The sequence below is a fragment of the Sebastes fasciatus genome, chromosome 1 (assembly GCF_043250625.1).
Source record: "Sebastes fasciatus isolate fSebFas1 chromosome 1, fSebFas1.pri, whole genome shotgun sequence".
Lineage (NCBI taxonomy): Eukaryota > Metazoa > Chordata > Actinopteri > Perciformes > Sebastidae > Sebastes > Sebastes fasciatus.
This window is the reverse complement of record NC_133795.1, coordinates 38,558,708-38,578,949: the sequence shown is the minus strand read 5'-3', so window position 1 is coordinate 38,578,949 and position 20,242 is coordinate 38,558,708. Positions and strand designations below refer to the sequence as shown.

General features: G+C 41.0%; 2 protein-coding genes across 2 annotated transcripts; one reads left to right on the top strand and one right to left on the bottom strand.

Annotated features, from left to right (window-relative positions):
- The first annotated feature begins 334 nt into the window (after window positions 1–334).
- On the top strand, window positions 335–14,245 carry dnase1l4.1 (deoxyribonuclease 1 like 4, tandem duplicate 1). Its single transcript, XM_074647974.1, has 11 exons — window positions 335–451; window positions 4,796–4,881; window positions 5,175–5,263; window positions 6,547–6,633; window positions 7,100–7,212; window positions 7,725–7,837; window positions 8,689–8,846; window positions 9,987–10,083; window positions 10,312–10,387; window positions 13,017–13,483; window positions 13,529–14,245. The coding sequence occupies exons 2-10, from the start codon at window positions 4,801–4,803 to the stop codon at window positions 13,205–13,207; spliced, it is 1,005 nt and encodes a 334-aa protein (XP_074504075.1). The 5' UTR covers window positions 335–451; window positions 4,796–4,800; the 3' UTR covers window positions 13,208–13,483; window positions 13,529–14,245.
- Window positions 14,193–19,956, bottom strand: tma7 (translation machinery associated 7 homolog). Its single transcript, XM_074647984.1, has 4 exons — window positions 19,800–19,956; window positions 19,209–19,264; window positions 16,621–16,708; window positions 14,193–14,701 (listed from the first exon to the last, which is right to left on the bottom strand). The coding sequence occupies exons 1-4, from the start codon at window positions 19,813–19,815 to the stop codon at window positions 14,667–14,669; spliced, it is 195 nt and encodes a 64-aa protein (XP_074504085.1). The 5' UTR covers window positions 19,816–19,956; the 3' UTR covers window positions 14,193–14,666.
- Between the last annotated feature and the right edge of the window lie 286 nt (window positions 19,957–20,242).

Below are 20,242 nucleotides of genomic sequence, written 5' to 3'. Positions count from 1 at the left end.
CCCTCTCACACACATTTTAATGTATTTTAATTTATGGTTTCTTTTTGATTTGAACATATAAAAACCAAATGATCTCCCCTCTGTCACACAAACACATTTTAATATATGGTTTTTGTTTTCAGCCTATAAAGACCAGATGACCTCCTCTCTCTCACGCACACATTTTTCGTTTTACACACTCAACAGGAAGACAGTAATGTGGGCAGAACACTTGTGTTGTTTTCGCTCTGTGTCTCCGTCCAGTCCTGCTATTGGTTGGCTCTCGACCAACCACATTGCCTGTAGTCAGACACTATAACCACAATGTTTCCCCCCCCCAGCAGTGACTTCAGATCTAAGAGGTTTCACAGTGAAGTCTTCCTCTTTCTCCACTGTATTTAGTTCTTATCAGGAATAAACTGGTCGGATCTAAACGTCCTCTCAGCACCAGCAGATTGTTCGACTACTGCAGGTGAGAAACTACTTGTTGTTTTGTCTGTGTTCACGCTGAGCTGAATACCTGACAGGCTTTACATGTCTTTAGACAATGAAACATCTGTCAGCCCTTAAACAGCAGGTGGACTATGAGTCACTACACATCTGTTCATTTCTCCCTGACACTTTGTTCTCATGTTTTTGGTGGATGAAGAATTCAAATCCTTAGTTTAACACACCAAAACAACAATGGAACAATTATTGAGTAAAAGTAAACAAGCATTAGCAGTAAAACTTCCTCATTGTGAAGAAGTAGGGCTGTTCTCGACTAAAGAAATTGTTAGTTGACTAACATATGATTTTATCGACTAATTGATTAGTTGATTTAATCGACAGATCTGTAAAACTGAGTTTCTCCACAAAGAATCACACAAAAGCACCACTTTAAATCTATAGTTTACCAGAGATGTGCTCAGAGGATCCTAAGAAATAATCATTCAGCATGAAAAAAGCATTAAAAAAATGACTAATCGACTAAAGAAATCTTAGTGGACTGAGACCAAAACGGCTGAATTATTAGTTGACTTATCGACTGAGAGGAGGCAGCTCTATGAAGAACGGTCTCTGTCAGTGATAACATGTCCATTACATATTGCGTTTTTCACTCCACTTTTTCCTCGTGAACACGGTAAACCCCACCCCATTTGACACATTTACTCAAGGACTACTTACAAATTTGAGGTATTTCCATTTCCTCTACTACATCTCAGAGTTAAATATTGTACTTTTTTACTCCCCTACATTTATCTGACAGCTTTAGTTCCTTCCTGTCCAGGTAAAACAGGTATCTCCAGATGTGTTGATGTTGAATGTTTGTAATAAACTGAAGGATGAAGAGTAAATCCTCCTTTTCGTCCTCCTGAAGCTAAAAAACCTCTTGGATCAGCTGGAAAATGCATCGTCACAAAGCTGAAAACATTAGAGATACGAGGTTCTCACAGGACACCTGATGATCTTATAGACCATGATGCATTGCTGCAGATTAAACTAGTCAACAGGATATAAAGGAGTTAAAATACAACATACACATTAACGCAGCAGTAATATTTATCCAGAAACATCAGATAGATAATAGGAAAACATTTTACTGACACAGCAGTACTTTATAACTGCATTTAGATGATAATACTGACATACTTTTACTTCAGTAACGTTTTGAATACAGTACTTTTACTTGTAGTGGAGTATTTTCAGTGTTGTATTAGTACTTTTGCTTCAGTAAGGTTTTGAACGCACAGCTTTTACTTGTAGTGGAGTATTCTCACAGTGTGGTAGTAGTACTTTTACTACGGTAAAGGTTGTGAATACTCTGGTTTTACAGTGTATATTGGGAGCAGACGGAACGTCACCAGCAGGTAGAAACTAACTGCTGCCACCAGTTACACAAGAGGTGACTCGCTGATATCTGATCCAATGTTTACAACAACGTCATGGTGTTTTCTAAGGAAATATGCTTTTGCTTTGTGTGTGTATGTGTTTGTGTGTGTGTGTGTGTGTGTGTGTGTGTGTGTGTGTGTGTGTGTGTGTTTGTGTGTGTGTGTGTGTGTGTGTGTGTGTGTGTGTCTGTGTGTGTGTGTGTGTGTGTGTGTGTGTGTGTGTGTGTGTGTGTGTGTGTGTGTGTGTGTGTGTGTGTGTGTGTGTGTGTGTGCGTGTGTTTGTGTGTGTGTGTGTGTGTGTGTGTGTGTGTGTGTTATCAGCTGAATAACAGGACAAATACCAACTTCTCGGACAACCACCTCAACATGCAAACACACTTTAGATCTTTTAGGAGCTACCTGTCAAACCTCAACGGGAGGCTGTTTAACAGCAGTTAAACTCCTTGTTCATTGTACGAATCAGGTACCAATACGATATTTATCGGTCCAAACACCTGATACTTAAATGTAGTTACAGTTCAATAATGATCAAAGCCTAGTTTTAATAACATGTCATGTACGTAGCAGATACAGCTGCTGTTTACTGCGCGCTGCCAGCTATTTGATCTTTGATCGACAGCAGTTATTACTAGTCAATACCATTCATTACATTATATTACATTACATTACATTATATTACATTACATTATATATCATTACATTGCATTACATTACATTACATTACATTACATTACATTATATTACATTCCTGTGGGGAGACTCTATACTGTCCTCAGGCTGCTGTTATGTGGACGTGCTGCTGCCTCGTTGGTGATGTTTAAACCAAAAACAGACTTTTAATGTTAATGTGTATTGATTTTAATAAACAGGAACTGAGCTCCTAATATTGTCATTTATAAAGTTGATTAAACTGTAAGTCCCACGGCACCCTAAATATGTTCAGTCTTTTTACGTACAAACACTCCCACACCTTGTTAGAACAGAGACTAATACAAGAATACAGTTAGAATATTTTGACAATCTTTTACAAGAAAAAGTAATTGAATTATGAGAATGATCATTCATTTTGGAAAAATAATGATATTATTATGAGATGGGATGGAAACTTTATGAGAAAACATTATATTTTAAGAAAAGGGTTTTAAATAACAAGAGAGTACGACTTTATTCTCTTAATATTACTTTTTTAGCTCTTGTCTTTAAATGTTATTATTATAAATAAATATTTAATTTCTCCGTATATTTAAAACACTATTTCTTTTCACCAATGTATGAATAAATACACTTTTTGCTTTCAGTTGGACATTGTGTGGATTATCACTGGTGGTGAAATACATTAAATACTCAAGTAAAATTAGCAATACCCGAGTGTAAAAATACTCATATTAAACGTTTTTATTAAGAAAATGTACTTTAAGTATCAAAAGTAAAATGCAGTATGGCCTCTTTTAGAAAGTTGCATCATCATATACTGTAAATTAAATGATTATAATATTATTACAGGTATCAGCTGGTGAAGGCGGGGTCAATTGAAATAATTTAATTTATCACAATGCATCATATTTTATAGAAGCTCGTCATATATCTTTAAGACATTAGAGACATTATAGGAGCTGTATGACTTTAAGACGATGATTTTTCTTTTCTTTACATCTTTATTTGCAAACCTGTTTGACTTCTCTTTAGAGATGAATGGAAGTCTAGAGCAGACTGACAGACTAGTGCTGAAAGCTGAACTCAGTCCAGTGTTAGTACAGTAGCAGTAGATATATCCTGTGTAGACGTGAAGCAGATCCCAGACCATGGAGGCTGATGGGGGGATTAGTGAGGGGGCGCCGTAAAGACTGAACCTGTTAGAACAAGTCCAGAACAACGTTGTCCTCAGATGTTTACCTTGAAGCATTCACTGATTTGAAGAGGAGGAAGAATTCAGAAAGCAGCTAATTCATGTTTTCCCTTACCCTAACTAAAGGGTTTTCTTGCCTAAACCTAACTGCGGACGTTTGCGTGCCGTACAAGTGACACGCAAAGAGGCTAAAATGCGTACAAATGACACGAGGAATGCCCATGTACCCATCCCCCTCACCTCCCGCCCACCATCAGTGGTCTTTCTCTCTTTTTATGCTACGTCATTAATTCTTACCGTAGCACTTATACGTGGATGTGTTTACATTGCAGTCAGTACAGGATACATGGCGATCAAAGAACACGCGGAAATCAAGAAAGGCGCATTATTGTGGCACTTATACGCCTCTTCATACGAACGGGCTGTTTCTGTAGTTGTGTTACGTTGTTTCTGTACGTGCTTCCGTACTTATTTTAAGCCCAACCACGACCTTTTCCCTTATCCTAACTAAGTGGTTTTCTTGCCTGAACCTAACTGTGGACGTTTGCGTCTAAAATGCTTACTCATGACAAGTGGAATGTAATGTTGTGGTATTTATACGCCTTCCTGTGAGACGGGGTTGATTACTCTGTTCTTTTACCCTAATCTATTGCTGCGTTCTCCTTCTCTGATGATGATTTAGCAGTTTAAACTATTATTGACCGACGGTGCTGTTGAACTGTTTTTAACCACATTGTCTTCTGTAATTCTTCACATTTTATCATCAGGTTTAGTTTTAGTAGTCATCATGTCTTTTACATGAAATAATTGTCAGTCTTTCCTGAAGAACTGAAGATGACACACAAACGCCTGCTGTATGAAGTCAGACTCAATGAGACACTATTTTTATCTTTACAGCGTGTAATTAAACCACAACACGCTTTTGTTCTGTGTCTACAGTGTGTACTGTACAGTGCGTTGGAGGCCTCAGACGAGTCTCACACACAGACTGGCAGCTTATACAGTAATAACACACATGCCTGTACATGTTCAGCCACTATCAGACTCATTAAGATGTCCCTCCTCTTTCTGTTTGTTTTGTATTTGTTTTTCTCTGCAGCCACCATGAAAATAGCAGCTTTTAACATCCAGAAGTTTGGAAAAAACAAAGTGTCCGACCCAGATGTCCTCAATGTCCTGATTAGGGTAACAACGACCAGTGTGAACACACATTTTACTAAACTAAAGGACTTGCAGCGCTGTCACCTGCTCCCATTAACATGTGTTCATTTTACACGAAGAAGAGACGTGTTGCTGAAGCCATTATTATTATTGACTAATTATGGGAAACCAAACTAGAATTATTACTGAAATGAGATGAGTGAATGCCAATTGCATCAGCTTTCTGAGATGTACCGTGGGCTGTGTGAGCTGATCAGAATCAAGACTTTTGACTTGAATTTACTAAAGCCGGTAATAAAAACGCCTCCCCCCCCCAGGTCGTGTCTCGCTATGACATCATTGTGATCCTGGAGGTCGTGGACATCAGTGGAGAGTCTGTAAAAACCTTCCAGGATGCACTCAACAAGTGAGTTATTATCGTTATTATTATTATCATAATTATTGTTGTTGTTATTTTTAATGTTATTGTTATCATTATAGGGTCCCTTGGCCTTGAAGGAGGTTATGTTTTCACCGGCTTTGGTTTGTTGGTTTGTCTGTCTGTCCGGATTCAGGAATTTTTTGAAGGATTCCGATCAGCCTGAGCATTAAGACCACAGGGTATAAAACAAGCACAGTGTAACTGATGACGCGTTGATGACGCATGACCCCGCCTCCTTCTGAGAGCAGAGAGATACGTGTGTGGATGGGTGTGCAGGAGCTGCTGTCCGTCCGCAGTGAGAAAGAAAAAAGCGGTAGATGACGGGATGAGAGACAACGTAGTGTAACGTTATACAGACATAACAAGGCTGCTGAATGAGAGAGGCATCCACCGATACGTTACACGGAAACACACCGTGTTAATAATAAACCGACCACCTCACGGTACTGCCAGCTGTGAGCTGTGAGCTGTGATCTGTTTTTAAAGTCACGCACGGAGGTCCGCGCTCTCCGAGTGCCATTCTAGTTGTTATTATTATTTATCATCATTATTATTAAGACCAGGAAATTATTTCCTCGGCCTTGCATTTTTATAAATATATTACAACTTATGACAAAATAATTGAAACAAAACTAAAGGCCTTCTGCGAATATTATACGGATAGGGCTTTTATTGTGAAAGGGAAGAACAGAAGGAGTGGATCTGGTCTGCACTGCGCTACCTAGATGAAAAGTCAGAGGATCACTGTTGGTATCTATGCCTACGAAAATGAACGCACTGTAATTTGTATATATCCCACCAAATCAATTCATATGTAATCAACGTAATAGTAAACCAGGAAGTATAAGGAGCGACAAACGCAGTGTAGAAAAAAACACCAGACTTTCACCAGGAGACCGGCGGGCGTTCGTGTCCCGTGTGACACCAGAAGTAAACGTTAATTTATTTGTCACGTAACTTCCGTATCCGTATTTTAACCCAAACCACCATCTTTTCTTAAACCTAACCAAGTATTTTCTTGTGAAGTCGGAAGTATTATTTTGAAAAGACTGTATGCATGTAATGAGCGGAACATTCGTAGGAGCTAGAAGAAGAGTGACAGGATCACCAGAGTCATTGGGATTCATCACTCTTAAATAAATGTGTGTTTTAGTTTTGAATTTCCCTCAACAAATGTGATAAGGGTGAGCAGATACAGAATTTACATATATACAGAACTTTGATTTAACTATCTAAGGGGAAACTTTACATCACGTCTGTCTGTCCAGAGCCAACAGGAAGCATCACTACACCCTGCAGATCAGCAGTCGTCTGGGCCGAACGCGCTACAAGGAGCAGTTCATGTTCCTGTACAGGTGAGTGTAGCACATCCTCACTGGTTCGCCATAAAAAGGCAAAGAAATAAATGTTTGGTGTTCTACAGTTGTAGCGTCGGCCCATTTGACCACGAACATGAGAGGGACTGCGCCATCCTAATTTAGGATTCCTAACTTGGGAAATCCTTATGTTAGGACGGTTCTGTAACAGCTAAATTCTTATCCTAAGATAAGTTGATTTTTCCTAAATGCAGTCAGGAAGCGTGTTTCTGTAATAGCACAAATCCTCAATGAGATAAGATTTAGGAAGTGTATGTAATGAGGCGCTGCCCAACTGCCCTCCAACAACTGTGGTATCTGATGGATGTTGATCATTTGAGCTGGTTTTGTTGATCCATTTCCAACAGAACAGGACCCTCTAACTACAGATATCAGAAAGAAACCTGCTCTGCTGATCATTCTGAAGCTGCGCAATCAAAACATAATGTATTGATTGTTTGTGTAGGGATGACCTGGTTGACTTGGTGAGCTCCTATCAGTTTGATGACCAGTTGACTGAGGGAGGAGATGTTTTCGCTAGAGATCCCTACATCCTGCGATTCAGATGCCTCAGTACAGGTAAAAAAAATTAATGAAATGCAACAACACGTGCTCTCACCTCTTTAAGGCCGTTACACACCGGGGGGCCTGAGATTTAATTTGCGCGTCTGTTGTTTTTGTCATGAATACTTTCACTCAGAACGAGGATATTACGCGGCGAAAAGTGACGTTAATGTTTTTTGGAATGAGGTTGATTTTCTGAGCTTTGGCAGCGCAGACCAGATCCACTCCTTCTGTTCTTGCTTTTCACAATAAAAGCCCAGGCTAGTTTTTCGCATTTTCGTGTCTTTTATTCGCCACGCCCCCGCCGTTTTTTTCTAGTGATTAATTTGCACGTCAATGTATATTTTTGAACTGTTTTTTTTGGTCATGAATACTTTCACACAGAATGCGAATATTAGTTCCTGTCAGCTACAGCTGTGTGAATGTAATGGTCTGTGTGTGTGTGTGTGTGTGTGTGTGTGTGTGTGTGTGTGTGTGTGTGTGTGTGTGTGTGTGTGTGTGTGTGTGTGTGTGTGTGTCCACCACAGTACTGAAGGACCTGGTGCTGATCCCAGTTCACACCAAACCAGAGGACTCGGAGAAGGAGCTGGACGAACTCTACGATGTCTTCCAGCACGTCAAGAAGAAGTGGAGGACTGATGTAAGGACATGACATCATTAGTACTCTGACTATGACAGTGATCTGTGATTTACTAACAGGAATACCTGTATCCCAGAAGGCAGAGATGGACTAATTAAAAAAAATCTCCGACTTGGTATTTATCACCATCTTGTTTTTTTGCAGCCAGAAGTGACATGAGAGGGTGGAGTTAAGTACAACCGAAAGATAAATAAGACATTTTCGGGTGACCAAAATGTTAAAATTAACTCTGATGAAAAAAAAAAAAAAACTGTGAAAGGGTTAAAGTTGTAAGACAAAAACACGGACAACTCCCAGACCGGACAACGCCGTGGTAGCGACCTGTCAATCACAAGGTCACAACGCCCTAAAGTATCCCCTGCTTTATGGTCTATTTGACTCTAAATGGGACCATAATTTACTAAATGAACATCATGCTGTATTGAAGAAGACTTGAAACTAGCGATTGAGACCATAAACTCATGTTTACAATGTTTACTGAGGTAATAAATCATGTGAGAGGTGGGGTCATTTTCTCATAGACTTCTATACAACCAGGAGTCGCCCCCTGCTGGCTGGTAGACAGAATGCAGCTTTAAGGAGCTTCAGCATTGACTTCACTTCTCAGAGCTGGAAGTTGCCGCCTGTATAAAAGTAACTGATAAATGATAAACGTCCAGCTTCTGCAACTCCAGGTGGTGGACGTGTGAATGCAAACTGACCTAAAAAACAGTTCAATACAACATCAACTTTTATATGATTAATAGTTGAGGAAGTCATCAAAAGAACGATCCAACATTGTGAGAAATTAAAGTATTTCTGTGAGTGTTTGCCTGTGTGGGTCTCTGTTGACACGTGTTGATGTCCTCCAGAACGTGATGATACTGGGCGACTTCAATGCGGACGGCTTGTACGTCTCCAAGAAGAAGATGAAGGGCATCCGTATCCGTAGCGACAAGAACTTCCACTGGCTGATTGGAGACGATGTCGACACCACGGCGAGCACCCGAAACGACCACACATACGACAGGTAACACACACAAACCCCGGTGGTGGAAAAATAGAATAAATGTAACATTATAAACTGTCCACATTATAAAAGTACTTCATTATCTTTACCAGCTACAACATGTACCTGCTGGGTACCACTTTATAATAAAACATACTTTATAAAGGGTTCAGTGATAAATGGCTGTATTACGATTCATCAAATCATTTAATAACACTTTTAAGATTACTCATAGGCCATTAAGAAAACTTTTGGGTTGCCAGATATAAAAAATTTGGCTGGTAAACCATTAATGACTGATACTTCATAATTACATTTTGCTGGAAATACCTCTGAACTTTTAGTTAAAGGACCAATATGTAATATATTTACTGTAATAAATCATAAAATGACCATCAGAGGTTAAAGAAACACGCTAAATTGAAATACTGGACTCTCAGACAACAACTGGTGCCTTCAAATGAAACTGGTGAGCTTGTGTTTACAACATGGGAAGTCGTGTACACAATATGCGTGGCGTTCAAGGGGTTAAGTCGTGAAGAACACCGCTGCTAAGCAACGGCAATATTAACGCTAATGTCGGCGTCTAGAAGCCACAGAGGCTAACAAGTTAGCAAGCTAGCAAGCTGGTAACATAATGTAGGAAATGCAAAGGCATGATGACAGAGGAAGAATATCAACATTTTCCTCAGACATATTATAAAATTATGAAGAAAAAAAATATACGACTAAAATTACAATGTATTAACTTATTATGCACCGAAAAATGAACTTCCAAGGCCTCCGCCATTTCTGACAACGTCAATAAACATGTCACAAGTCGTGAACTCGGAGCTTTCAGAAACTTTCCACTTCCGAGGTCGTGAATACGACATGAGGGGGGCGTTCATGTGGACTCTTCTCATGAACATGGTAAACACCACCACATCTGAAGGCACCATAAATCTGTGTTTTTAGTTTTGTCTCTATGCATTTTGTTTGTTTGCTTTTAATCGTTACTGTTTTGGGGGCTTTATGTTTATTTGTTTATTGTATTTATGTATCTATACATTGAGCTGTATTTATAACAGCCAAGTTTCCCTTTAAGGGAGAGTACAGTAAAGTGAATCAGTGAGAACAACTCAACAGACTGTGCATGTCTGTCTGTATGTCTCCGTTCAGGATAGTAGTTTACGGAGACGACATGCTCCAGGCTGTCGTACCAAACTCTGCCAAACCCTTCAACTTCCAGAAGGCATATGGACTCAGTGACGAGCAGGTCTGTTGTTATTTTGAGCTTTTAATTTCACTAACTAATTATTGTGCTGTTGTGAAGAGCCTTAAAGTCTGGAATTAGATCAGTTTATAATATCACATAATTCAGCATGAAAATGTCCAGAAACTTTCACCCCTGGTTTGATTTTGTCACGACTTGGTTCACATTCATCCAGCATTATAGCCGACGGTTGACATACTGTCAATTAATAAATAACTGTTTATTTTTCAGACTCTGGACGTGAGCGACCATTACCCCGTGGAGGTGGAGCTGAAGTCCACGACGAACACAGCACGTGAAGAGGATGGTAACCGGCACAAATATACATACATACTTATTATTATTATGATCATGTACTACTGCTACTACTACTACTATAAATAATAAAATCACAGTTTTGTTCATGCTAAATGAGTGTAGCAGTCCATCATTCTTTGGTACTTGCTGTCATGTCATTTTAGCTGAATGTCTCAGTTCCTCTTAGTTGATTGGAGGTGATTCAGATCCCCTGTTGACTGACTCCTGATTAACAAGTGAGAGCAGCTAGGTGCGTTTCCAATCTTGGATAATTAGGGTGTGACGACGCCCTTAAAAATCAATTTTCTCCATGTTTTTCGGAATAAAAAGTTGTATAAATCAGGCTATGAATTATATATGAACAACCAACACATTCTCACTCCCAACACGCCAAATATCACCGTTTGGTCGGCGCCCCTCGGCAACGGAGACCGGCACACGGGGTATTTTGTGACGATGCAATTTAACATCGTTCCAATACAGGGCATGAAACTGATGTGCTGCACAGAGAGTTTATAGCTAATGTTCAACTCTTCTCCCTAGTTGGGCTTTTACATGTACAGTGTAATTAAAATATACAGCTTTCTATATGATAAAACTACAATACACTACAAATATGAAAATACAAGAAAATACACATCATACAATACACATAGCCTACCACAATACAATAATACAAATACACCAATACACCTTGGTAATTTACAGTACAAGTACCCCTCTAGCGTTTGTTTTTTTGGACAGACCAGGGACAGCGTGTCAGTATACGCTCGTTACATGAGTCATACATAATGTCCTTTCAAAATAAACTTCCATTTTCACAGGAAGTTAGGTTTACAATTCTACTATTTCATTTAGAAGACACTTTTGTCCAAAGCGACGGACATCTGAGTGTTCTTACGACACAACTAACGATCTAGATAGGAGGGAACAACGTGAGTTAGAGCCAACAACAGCTTCAAGTCCAATCGGACACAGGTACCGACGGGCAGTGCACAGAGGCAACGCACAGGGTGGATAGAAGCAGATTTTTTTTTTGTCATCATCCTCATTAACAACATCAACAATGTCATCAATATCACCATCATCATGAATATCCTATTCAACATCATCAACATCATCAACATCCTCAATATCAACAATGTCATTAGGTGAGGAGGTGTTCATTGAAGAGCTGTTGGGTATTAAGCTGTTTCTTAAAGGTGGAAAGGGACTCTGCGGATCGAATAGAGTTCGGTAACTCATTCCACCACCGGGGGGACTAGAGGAGAAGAGTCTAACTAGCGACTTAGGGCCCTGCTGTGATGGGAGTACCAGGCTGAGCATAGTAGGCGGGAGGGAGTGTAGACCTGGATGAGGGAGCCGTTTTTGTTGCTGTTTTGTAAGCGAGCAACAGGGTTTTGAATTTGATGCGAGCGGCACCTGGGAGGGATATGAACAGCGGAATGACGTGTGCTGTTTTGGGTTGTTTGAAGACCAGTCGTGCTGCTGCGTTCTGGATCATCTGCAGAGGATTGAATGTGCATGCAGGGAGGCCTGCCAGTAGGGAGTTGCAGTAGTCAATGTGTGATATTACAAGAGCCTGTACCAGGAGTTGTGTGGCATGCAGGTAGGGTCTGATCTTCCTGATGTTGTACAGGGTAAAACGACACGACTGAGCAATTGTGGCCACGTGAACCTTAAAGGTTAGCTGGTCATCAATCATGACACTCGCCTCACTGGTTGACTGGCAATCGTTCCTGGCCAAGAAACAGTTCGGCAGTTCCTGTTGGACAGAGCCAAGCTAGCTGTTTCACGGTTATTGCTAGAAAGGATCCGTCTTGTGTAAAACTCTGGCGAGACTTAGTGTTCATGTATTTACGTTCTGCAGGCATCCTGTATCTCTACACCTGTAGGAGGGTTGCATTTGCAGTTCTGTGTGACATGTTAACAGGCTAATTTGAATGCAGGGTGTAATTTGTTTTAGATGAAGGTTCCAGTAATGTAATGAAGTCATGAATCAAGTTCTTCATTTATATTTTATTGTCATTTAGTGTTGATTTTGGCGATCCCGGCCTACGGACAAGAGCGGTAGTGTTTCAGAGCACCAGAGTCCCTTTAGAAAACCTCTCATTTTACTGCAGCATGGTCTGACAGTCTGCCAAGCGCAGTCCTGTTCCAATTCTCCAGTGCCTCCCTTCCCTCCAAGCGGGCCCGGCAATATGGCCTGGGCAGTGCCAATGTCCAGTTTACAAACGGGTAGGTATATGACATTAAGATCTACAAGCCAAATACCAACTACACAATCATCCGATCAAAGATAAACTAGCTAATGTTATGCTAACAGCTTACTAATAAAACATCAGCTAATACTGCATATTTAATCTACCGTATCTTGCAAAATGAAACCCATAACTTTGTGAGTTTAGCACTTGTTTTTGACACTTGCAGTAAACAGCCATCGGATGGCACTCTTGCTGTTGATGACGACACATTCCCTATAGCCTTGTGTTTTACAAATTTAAAGAGAGTGGTATTGATCTTCTTATTTCTCTGCCAGAAAGTGAATCATTTCCCCAAGATGTTGACCTCCTCCAGCCTCCCTAACCCGTGCTGATGTAGCTGCAGGATTCAGTGGATTATGTGTTTTTTCTCTGCAGACCTGGACCTGCCGGACCTGCCGGTACCGCCGCGGCCCGTGGTCGTGGATGAGGATCTGCTGGAGCTGAAGAGAGGAAACCTGCTGTTGGAGAGGGAGAAACTCAGCCTGGAGATCCAGATCCTCCGGCTGAAGATGGCCAACATGAGCCGCGGAGATGAAACTCATCACAACAATACAATCCTACCTTAACCCATGAAGTTGACACTAGCTGCTCACCGTTTCGGGTTCATACTTGAGCTGCAATATGACGACATATACCGTCAAAATGATAGAAAAATGTCTACCGTATATGTATTTCTCTATATCATTTCTATTGTGATGTAGGCTTTTTCTATATAATTTCACGTAAAACTGTTATGTTCATTTTGCACTCAAGTTCTTAAAATGAGAAAATACTTTTCATTTGTCATGTAGTTCACACAGGACTATACAAACATAGGCTTTACCATGTGGTTATTCCACATAGTCAATAGTTGATGATATATTGATGCTCTCATATCATAGACTCAGGTAGACATTTCTCCTCTATATCTTTACACAGACAATAGTTGACTATTTATTTATTGAATTACCAGAGAACATGCTATATTGTGATCTACAGGCTGTCGTTTTTCAGATATTCATACCACTGTACCTCAGACTCCATCCTGGATTGCTGCTTTTATCAAGATGAACCCTTTTCAGTTAGTGTTTTTGACTTTTGACTGAATCAAGGTATGAAGTTGATGAAATAAATTATAACTGGCTCATTTGTGACAGACATTTGGACTAATTCTTCAACAGATTTGATTCTCGGCCCGAACCACACGTGGTGGTCTGACAGGTTTGGTTTCCTTGAAAATTCTCGTCAAGAGAGTCAATGTGTCACATGTGAACGTACGTTCTAACTGGCTGTCGGCTGTCATCTTTGCGGTGCGTTTAAATGCAATTTGTCGGCCAAGACAAAAGGTGACAAAGTCGGCCTTCATCGCCGCTAGTTCTCTGATGTCGGCTAGGTGTGTCTGGGTCTTAAAAGACACTGTAACAAAGCAAATTATTGATTTAATGAGGTCTGAAATCATTAATAACTCGGGGGTTTAAAAGAGAAACTTGATCACTTCTGTTACTTTAGTTTTATAGTTGAGATTCTTGACTGATTCCTTTTCAACTAACCAAGAATTGAAATGACAAGCAGTAATTACAAAAACTTTATTAGTATCTCCCTCTTTACAATACAATAAGAAGAAACAAGACCTGGGGTGATTTGTGTTTCTGATGGTTAAAGTCTCACATGGACACAAAACTAAATACGGTGGAAATCATTTTCCATTTTCTAAAGCTGCAGAACTTCAAGCTGCAGGTTTGAAGCTTTTAGTCAGTGTGTGTGTGTGACTGAGTGAAATTTTTAACAACTTATATCACAGTGAAACCTGATTATATGCCATTAAGGAGTTATGATGTGTGAACGGGGCAACAGATATTCCTGGTCCTTGAAATTCTCAAAATGATTCAATTCATGTTCACTGGTTAGAGGATGTCAACACCAGGGCAGGTTTTGGAGTTTGATGGGGTTCATGTGTAACAGGGCAAAACAAACGGTCTTCTCAGCGAGCAAACGCACACCTCAGACACATGAAGCGAAGCCGGGGAGCAGACCAACATCGTTGTCTTACTTCTTGCCTGATTTCTTGATGCCGCTGCCGCCTGGAGGGAAAAAATGCCAAGATAAAATAAATAATATGCTTCAGAAAACCTCTAATATGACCACATTTTTTTTGCACTTTGTTTTTGAGTTTGTCAGGGTATTTTTTTCTATGCATTATAAATTAGGGATGGGAAACAAATCGATTCAGCTGTGTATCGCAATTGTTTTTTTTACGATTTTCAAATTAATTATTTAATGCCAAAATCAATATATTTGCTTCATTTGAGTCTCTGTGGAGGTAAACGGAAGTTACCGCTTTTATTGTTGTAGTCTGAGTAACATGACGTCATATCCGTTCCGTATCCGTCAACCAAAACAAACCGCAGCGAGCCGAAACCAGAAAGTATAAAACGTTGGAGGGTCTGCGTGGATACGACCTGCACCCTCACATGTTAAATCCAGCGTGGTAAACACTACACATCCAGTAAAGTATGGAAACACTTTGGGTTTCACACATTGCAGGAAAAGCAGAGCTAGACATCACGGCTAAAGCTGCATGCTAACTCTGTCACGGACGGGAAACGGTAACGTACGGTCGAGCCGGCCGTCGCTCTCATCTCCGTGGTCAAATGGGCCGACGCTACAACTGTAGAGCACCCAGATACTGACATTTATGTTAAATGCATTGAAACGGCCCCGATGGAGCTGACCATGGATGGATAAAGAGAATGGAGCTGACGGGAGAGCTAGAGACCACCTTGGAGAAGTTAGAGGAAGTAGACACGTGGGACTACGTCCGGTTTTCAAAATAAGGTGTTAACAAAGGGAACTGTATATACAAAATACATATATGGAAATAAGATTGATTGGATTATATTCACCAGAAGTATAAAACATTACATGTCCCTCCATCAAACATTTTTACTGGATTCATTTAGAGATTTTTTAAAGTAAAAGTCCCTAGAGGTGTATGATTAAACTTTTTCCCGTGGTCTAGTGTTAAACAAGTTAACAAAAATCACAATAAATCGTAATATCGATCGCAACCCATATTGAATCGGCAGCCAAGTATCAAGATAGTATTGAATCAGGAGATAGGTGAATCGTCTAAGCCCTATTATAAATATAGTTGCTTTAAAAAAAAGGAAAAAAAGAAAAATGTCTAGTCAGTGGCAGCTGAGTGCATTCTGGGTGTTGTAGGTTTTCTACCTTTTGGGCAAAAAGGAATATCTCAGCTCTTTTTCTCTGGTCATGTAGCACCAATTTCAAAAATATTGCTACTGCATAGACCAGCTATTCTCAACCACTGGGCCAGGGCCCAGTGGTGGGCCTCAGAGCGCCACCTAATGGGCCATGGAGGACCTGCCAAATGGTTAGATTAACCTCTTCAAAATCTGACGGCGGTTATTCTATCTTTCAGAGGTTGTAGCAGGCTCAGTTTTAAAGCTACCGGTATCATAGGAAACTAAAAAACCTAAAGAATCCATTGGTCCCAACCATGTCTCGCCATTTTGTCGGGAAGGAGACTAAATAACGCTCCAAATATACACCAAATTTTGGTGAGGAAAAACTGGCATGGCCATTTTCAGACGGGTCTCTTGACCCCTGACCTCAAGATATGTGAATGAAAATGGGTTCAATGGGTACCCACGAGTCTCCCCTTTACAGACATATATGTCTCGGATGCAGTGACACAAAGTTGAGTGTTTTTTAGTTTTTTTAGACGAAAAAATGTTGTTGAAGCCCAGTTTGTAATTTATTTGGGAAGGTGGTCCTCGGAAATGTTTCTAACAATCAGAAGTGGGCTTCAGGATACAGAAGGTTGAGAACCCCTGGCATAGACAGTCTAGTTTTATGAAAATACCATCTTTCCAGCAGTGAAATACTTCTTTAAGATGTAATTGAAAAAAAATCTGAATTTTTTTCTTTACGGGTCTCGTACACATCTTATACACCATGGCTGCTTTTCTGGTCTTACCTAGAGGTCCTTTTCCTGAAGCTTTGGTCTTCAGCGCTTCCATGGCCTTCTGGTCGTCCTTCTGCTTCTGTTTGAAGGCAACCTCATCCTGCAGACACACAGTCAGTTTACAATCCTTTGACTAAACTCTTTCCATGATATCACTTCTGGCTGATGTTCCCCTTCAGTCTGGGCTGCAGCTAACATTTATTTACGACTCTATTTGGCAATTTTATTCCTAGAAAGATTAAAACTGTATCACAGGTTCCCAGACACGAAACAACAAAAAGGAAATGTTGCTTCAGGGCTTTTTTATTTTTACAACAAATACTCAGCTGACAATCGAAGACATCTCCTTGGGCTCTGAGAAATAGTGATATATGACGTTATGTAGACTAAACTATCAGAAATCAGAAAGAGATTTATTGTCATGGACGTTGGAATTTGCCTTGGTGTTGTGATGCATAAAGGTCAAAATATACAATGAAAAAAAATATACTAAAAATGTACGATAAAATTATGTAAGTCACAAATAAATAAATTTATATAAAAACTGGAGAAAGAACGGAATGCAAAATGAACGGATAATGAATGTACAAATATTCATTGTATAAAGAATATATGCAATGTGTAAATAACAATACAGAAATGTGCGTTAAGAAAGAAAACAGTGGATAGATTAAGTGATGCACTATACTCATTTTTAACAGTCTCTTCTGCACTATAGTCACTTTTCTTTTTTTAATAGTCGTGTATCACAGCTGTTACTCTGCACCATATTCACTTTTAACAGTTTTTTCTTCATCTCCTTGTATTTTTTTATACTTTGCACTACTAACTTTTTTACTGTCTTTTTACTAACATGTTTTGCACTATGGAACTGTGATGGGTCCAAGATGGGTCCAACACTTCCAGGAAGTGCTCAACCTCCCTGAGCCAGAACAACTAGCTAACATCACAACAACAGACAATATCCTGGACATTAACATCAGCCCCCCTGACTCTGCAGAGGTTAAAACTGCCATCCTAACCCTAAAGGGTGGCAAGGCATGTGGCATAGACGCTATCCATGCTGAAATGCTGAAGGCAGACATTCCCACATCAACACGAGTTCTGACGGACCTCTTCCAAAACATCTGGAATAGTGACACCATCCCTGAAGACTGGTCCAAAGGTCTCATCGTCAAAATTCCCAAGAAAGGCGATACCAAAAACTGCGACAACTGGCGAGGAATCACCCTTCTATCAATTCCCAGCAAGGTGTTCTGTAGAATCCTTCTTAACAGGATGGAGACAGCCATTGACACCAGGCTTAGACAGGAGCAAGCGGGTTTCAGGAAGGGAAGAGGATGTGCGGACCAGATCTTCGCTCTGCGAAACATTCTTGAGCAGTGCTTGGAATGGAACACACCCCTTTATATCAACTTTGTAGACTTCAGGAAGGCCTTCGACAGTGTTCACCGAAACACTCTCTGGAAGATACTACACTCCTATGGAATTCCATCAAAAATCATCCAAATCATAAAAACATTCTATGAACATTTTGAGTGCAGTGTCATCATGGGCAATACCATCTCTGAAAGGTTTTCCGTACAGTCCGGAGTGAGACAGGGGTGCATCATCTCTCCCATCCTCTTCCTTGTTACCATAGACTGGATCACAACAAACACCACAGCAGACAAACCCAGAGGCATCCAGTGGACCCTGTTCTCTCAGCTGGAAGATCTTGACTTTGCAGATGATATCGCTCTCCTTACAACCAACCACTCGAACATGCAGGCCAAAACTGACAGGCTCAACAACTTTGCCAGACAGGTTGGACTAAACATCAACATCTCCAAAACTCCACCCCTGCAGCACCCATTCTTGTAAATGGGGCACCACTTGAGTTTGTGGAAGAGTTCACATACCTGGGCAGCCTCATCAGTAAAGACAGTGCAGTGCAGAAAGACATTAAAACAAGGCTGGGAAAGGCTCAGGGTGCCTTCTCCCAACTCCGTTCCATCTGGAGGTCCAAGCAATACAGCCTTAAAACTAAGATGCTTTTGTACAACAGCAATGTCAAGTCTGTTCTGCTATATGGCTCAGAGAGTTGGCGAGTGATCAAAAGTGATATGAGGAGAGTGGAAGTTTTTCACAATGGATGCCTCAGACGAATATGCCAGATCTTTTGGCCAAACAAAATCTCCAACCACCAACTGTACAAAAAAAACGGTAGCCGTAGCATCATCAAGGAAATTACACACAGACGTCTGAGATGGCTAGGCCATGTGCTGAGAATGGAGCAGGACCGGATCCCGAGAGTCGCCTTAAGATGGACACCACCAGGCAAAAGAAAACCCTGGAGGCCCAAATCCACCTGGCGCAGAACTGTGACACAGGAGCTGGACAAGATGAACCTGTCATGGGGAGAGGCCCAACATGCTGCCAAGGACCGAATACAATGGAGAGAGCTCATTGAAGCCTTATGTCCCATAGGGGATGAAGAGGAATGATGATGAACTGTGATGCTGGAAACTTCAATTTCCCTTGGGATCAATAAAGTTACCATCTATCTATCTATCTATCTATCTATAATGAAAACAATGGTACAGTCAGAGCACACTTACATCATCCATTTCCTTGTTCGCTTTCTTGGGAGCCTTCAGTGGTTTCTTTTTGCCTCCTGTGGACAAAAAAATCAATACATATTATATTGGCTGTCTGGCCTGATCAATAAACAGCTCATCTGGAGATAGACAGGGTTTGGTTTGCTGTGGTTTGGCCAGAAGGCCGTGATCCATTGAAGATCTACTCTTCAATACAACCGTGCACACAGAAGCCTGCTATACCAACACAGCGTCACAGTATCAGATCAACCTCAGCTGCGGTAGCGGGTCTGTGGCTAACACCAGCTACAGAGCTATAATGGGGTTTAAATCAGCCGCTGGAAGACTATTTACACGCCGAACGTCCCAGACGACCGCAGTGATTAACACATGACCCTGAAACATTGTCTTTCTCGTGTATCTAGTCCACGGTGACAGCAACAGAACATGAATGTGTGATTAGTGAACGCAGTCTGGTGAAGGAGGAGCGTCATGAGGCTCGTGGGCTCTTTAGCAGCCGCTAGCCTGCTAGCTAATGAATGACGCTGCGCTGAGTTTAATCACGCTGTCAGACACATTCCATGATGAACAGGAGATGAAACCAAGTCTCACCTTCTCTACCAGACATGATTCAAACTCGTCGCGCTGCTTTGAAGAGAAGAAATACACGTGTTTGTTCAGTTGAGATCGCAGCCGGTTGTCTGTCTGATCCGCGCTGTCAGGACCCGGGGAACTGGAGATGAGTTGGTAGAGAACGAGCCGGTTCAAAGAGCCGGCTCTTTAAGTGAACGATAAGAGCCGGCTCCCGTCCGAGAGCCGTTTTTTTTTTCTTTAATTAATTCAAGGCAGAATGATAGGACAATCTTCTCCGCGCCACGGGCACTCCATGCACTAGTGATGTTACGTGCTGTGCCGAGGCTTCGGAGCGTGTGTCGAGTAATCCAGGAAGTTTTCCGCGATGCGCGTATCGAGGCTTGTATCGTTTTAGACCATTGACATCATTGATGATGTCCAAAGCCTCGCTGCCCGGCCGTACCGCGTGACTGGTTCAGGAA

Excerpts from the sequence above, each read along its gene's own strand:
- dnase1l4.1 (XM_074647974.1), top strand. The coding sequence starts at position 4,801 with ATGAAAATAGCAGCTTTTAACATCCAGAAGTTTGGAAAAAACAAAGTG. Across the intron at positions 4,882-5,174 it reads TCCTCAATGTCCTGATTAGG|GTCGTGTCTCGCTATGACAT; the intron begins GTAACAACGACC and ends TCCCCCCCCCAG. Across the intron at positions 8,847-9,986 it reads AACGACCACACATACGACAG|GATAGTAGTTTACGGAGACG; the intron begins GTAACACACACA and ends GTCTCCGTTCAG.
- tma7 (XM_074647984.1), bottom strand. Across the intron at positions 16,709-19,208 it reads CGAACAAGGAAATGGATGAT|GATGAGGTTGCCTTCAAACA; the intron begins GTAAGTGTGCTC and ends GTGTGTCTGCAG. Across the intron at positions 14,702-16,620 it reads TTCAGGAAAAGGACCTCTAG|GCGGCAGCGGCATCAAGAAA; the intron begins GTAAGACCAGAA and ends TTTTCCCTCCAG.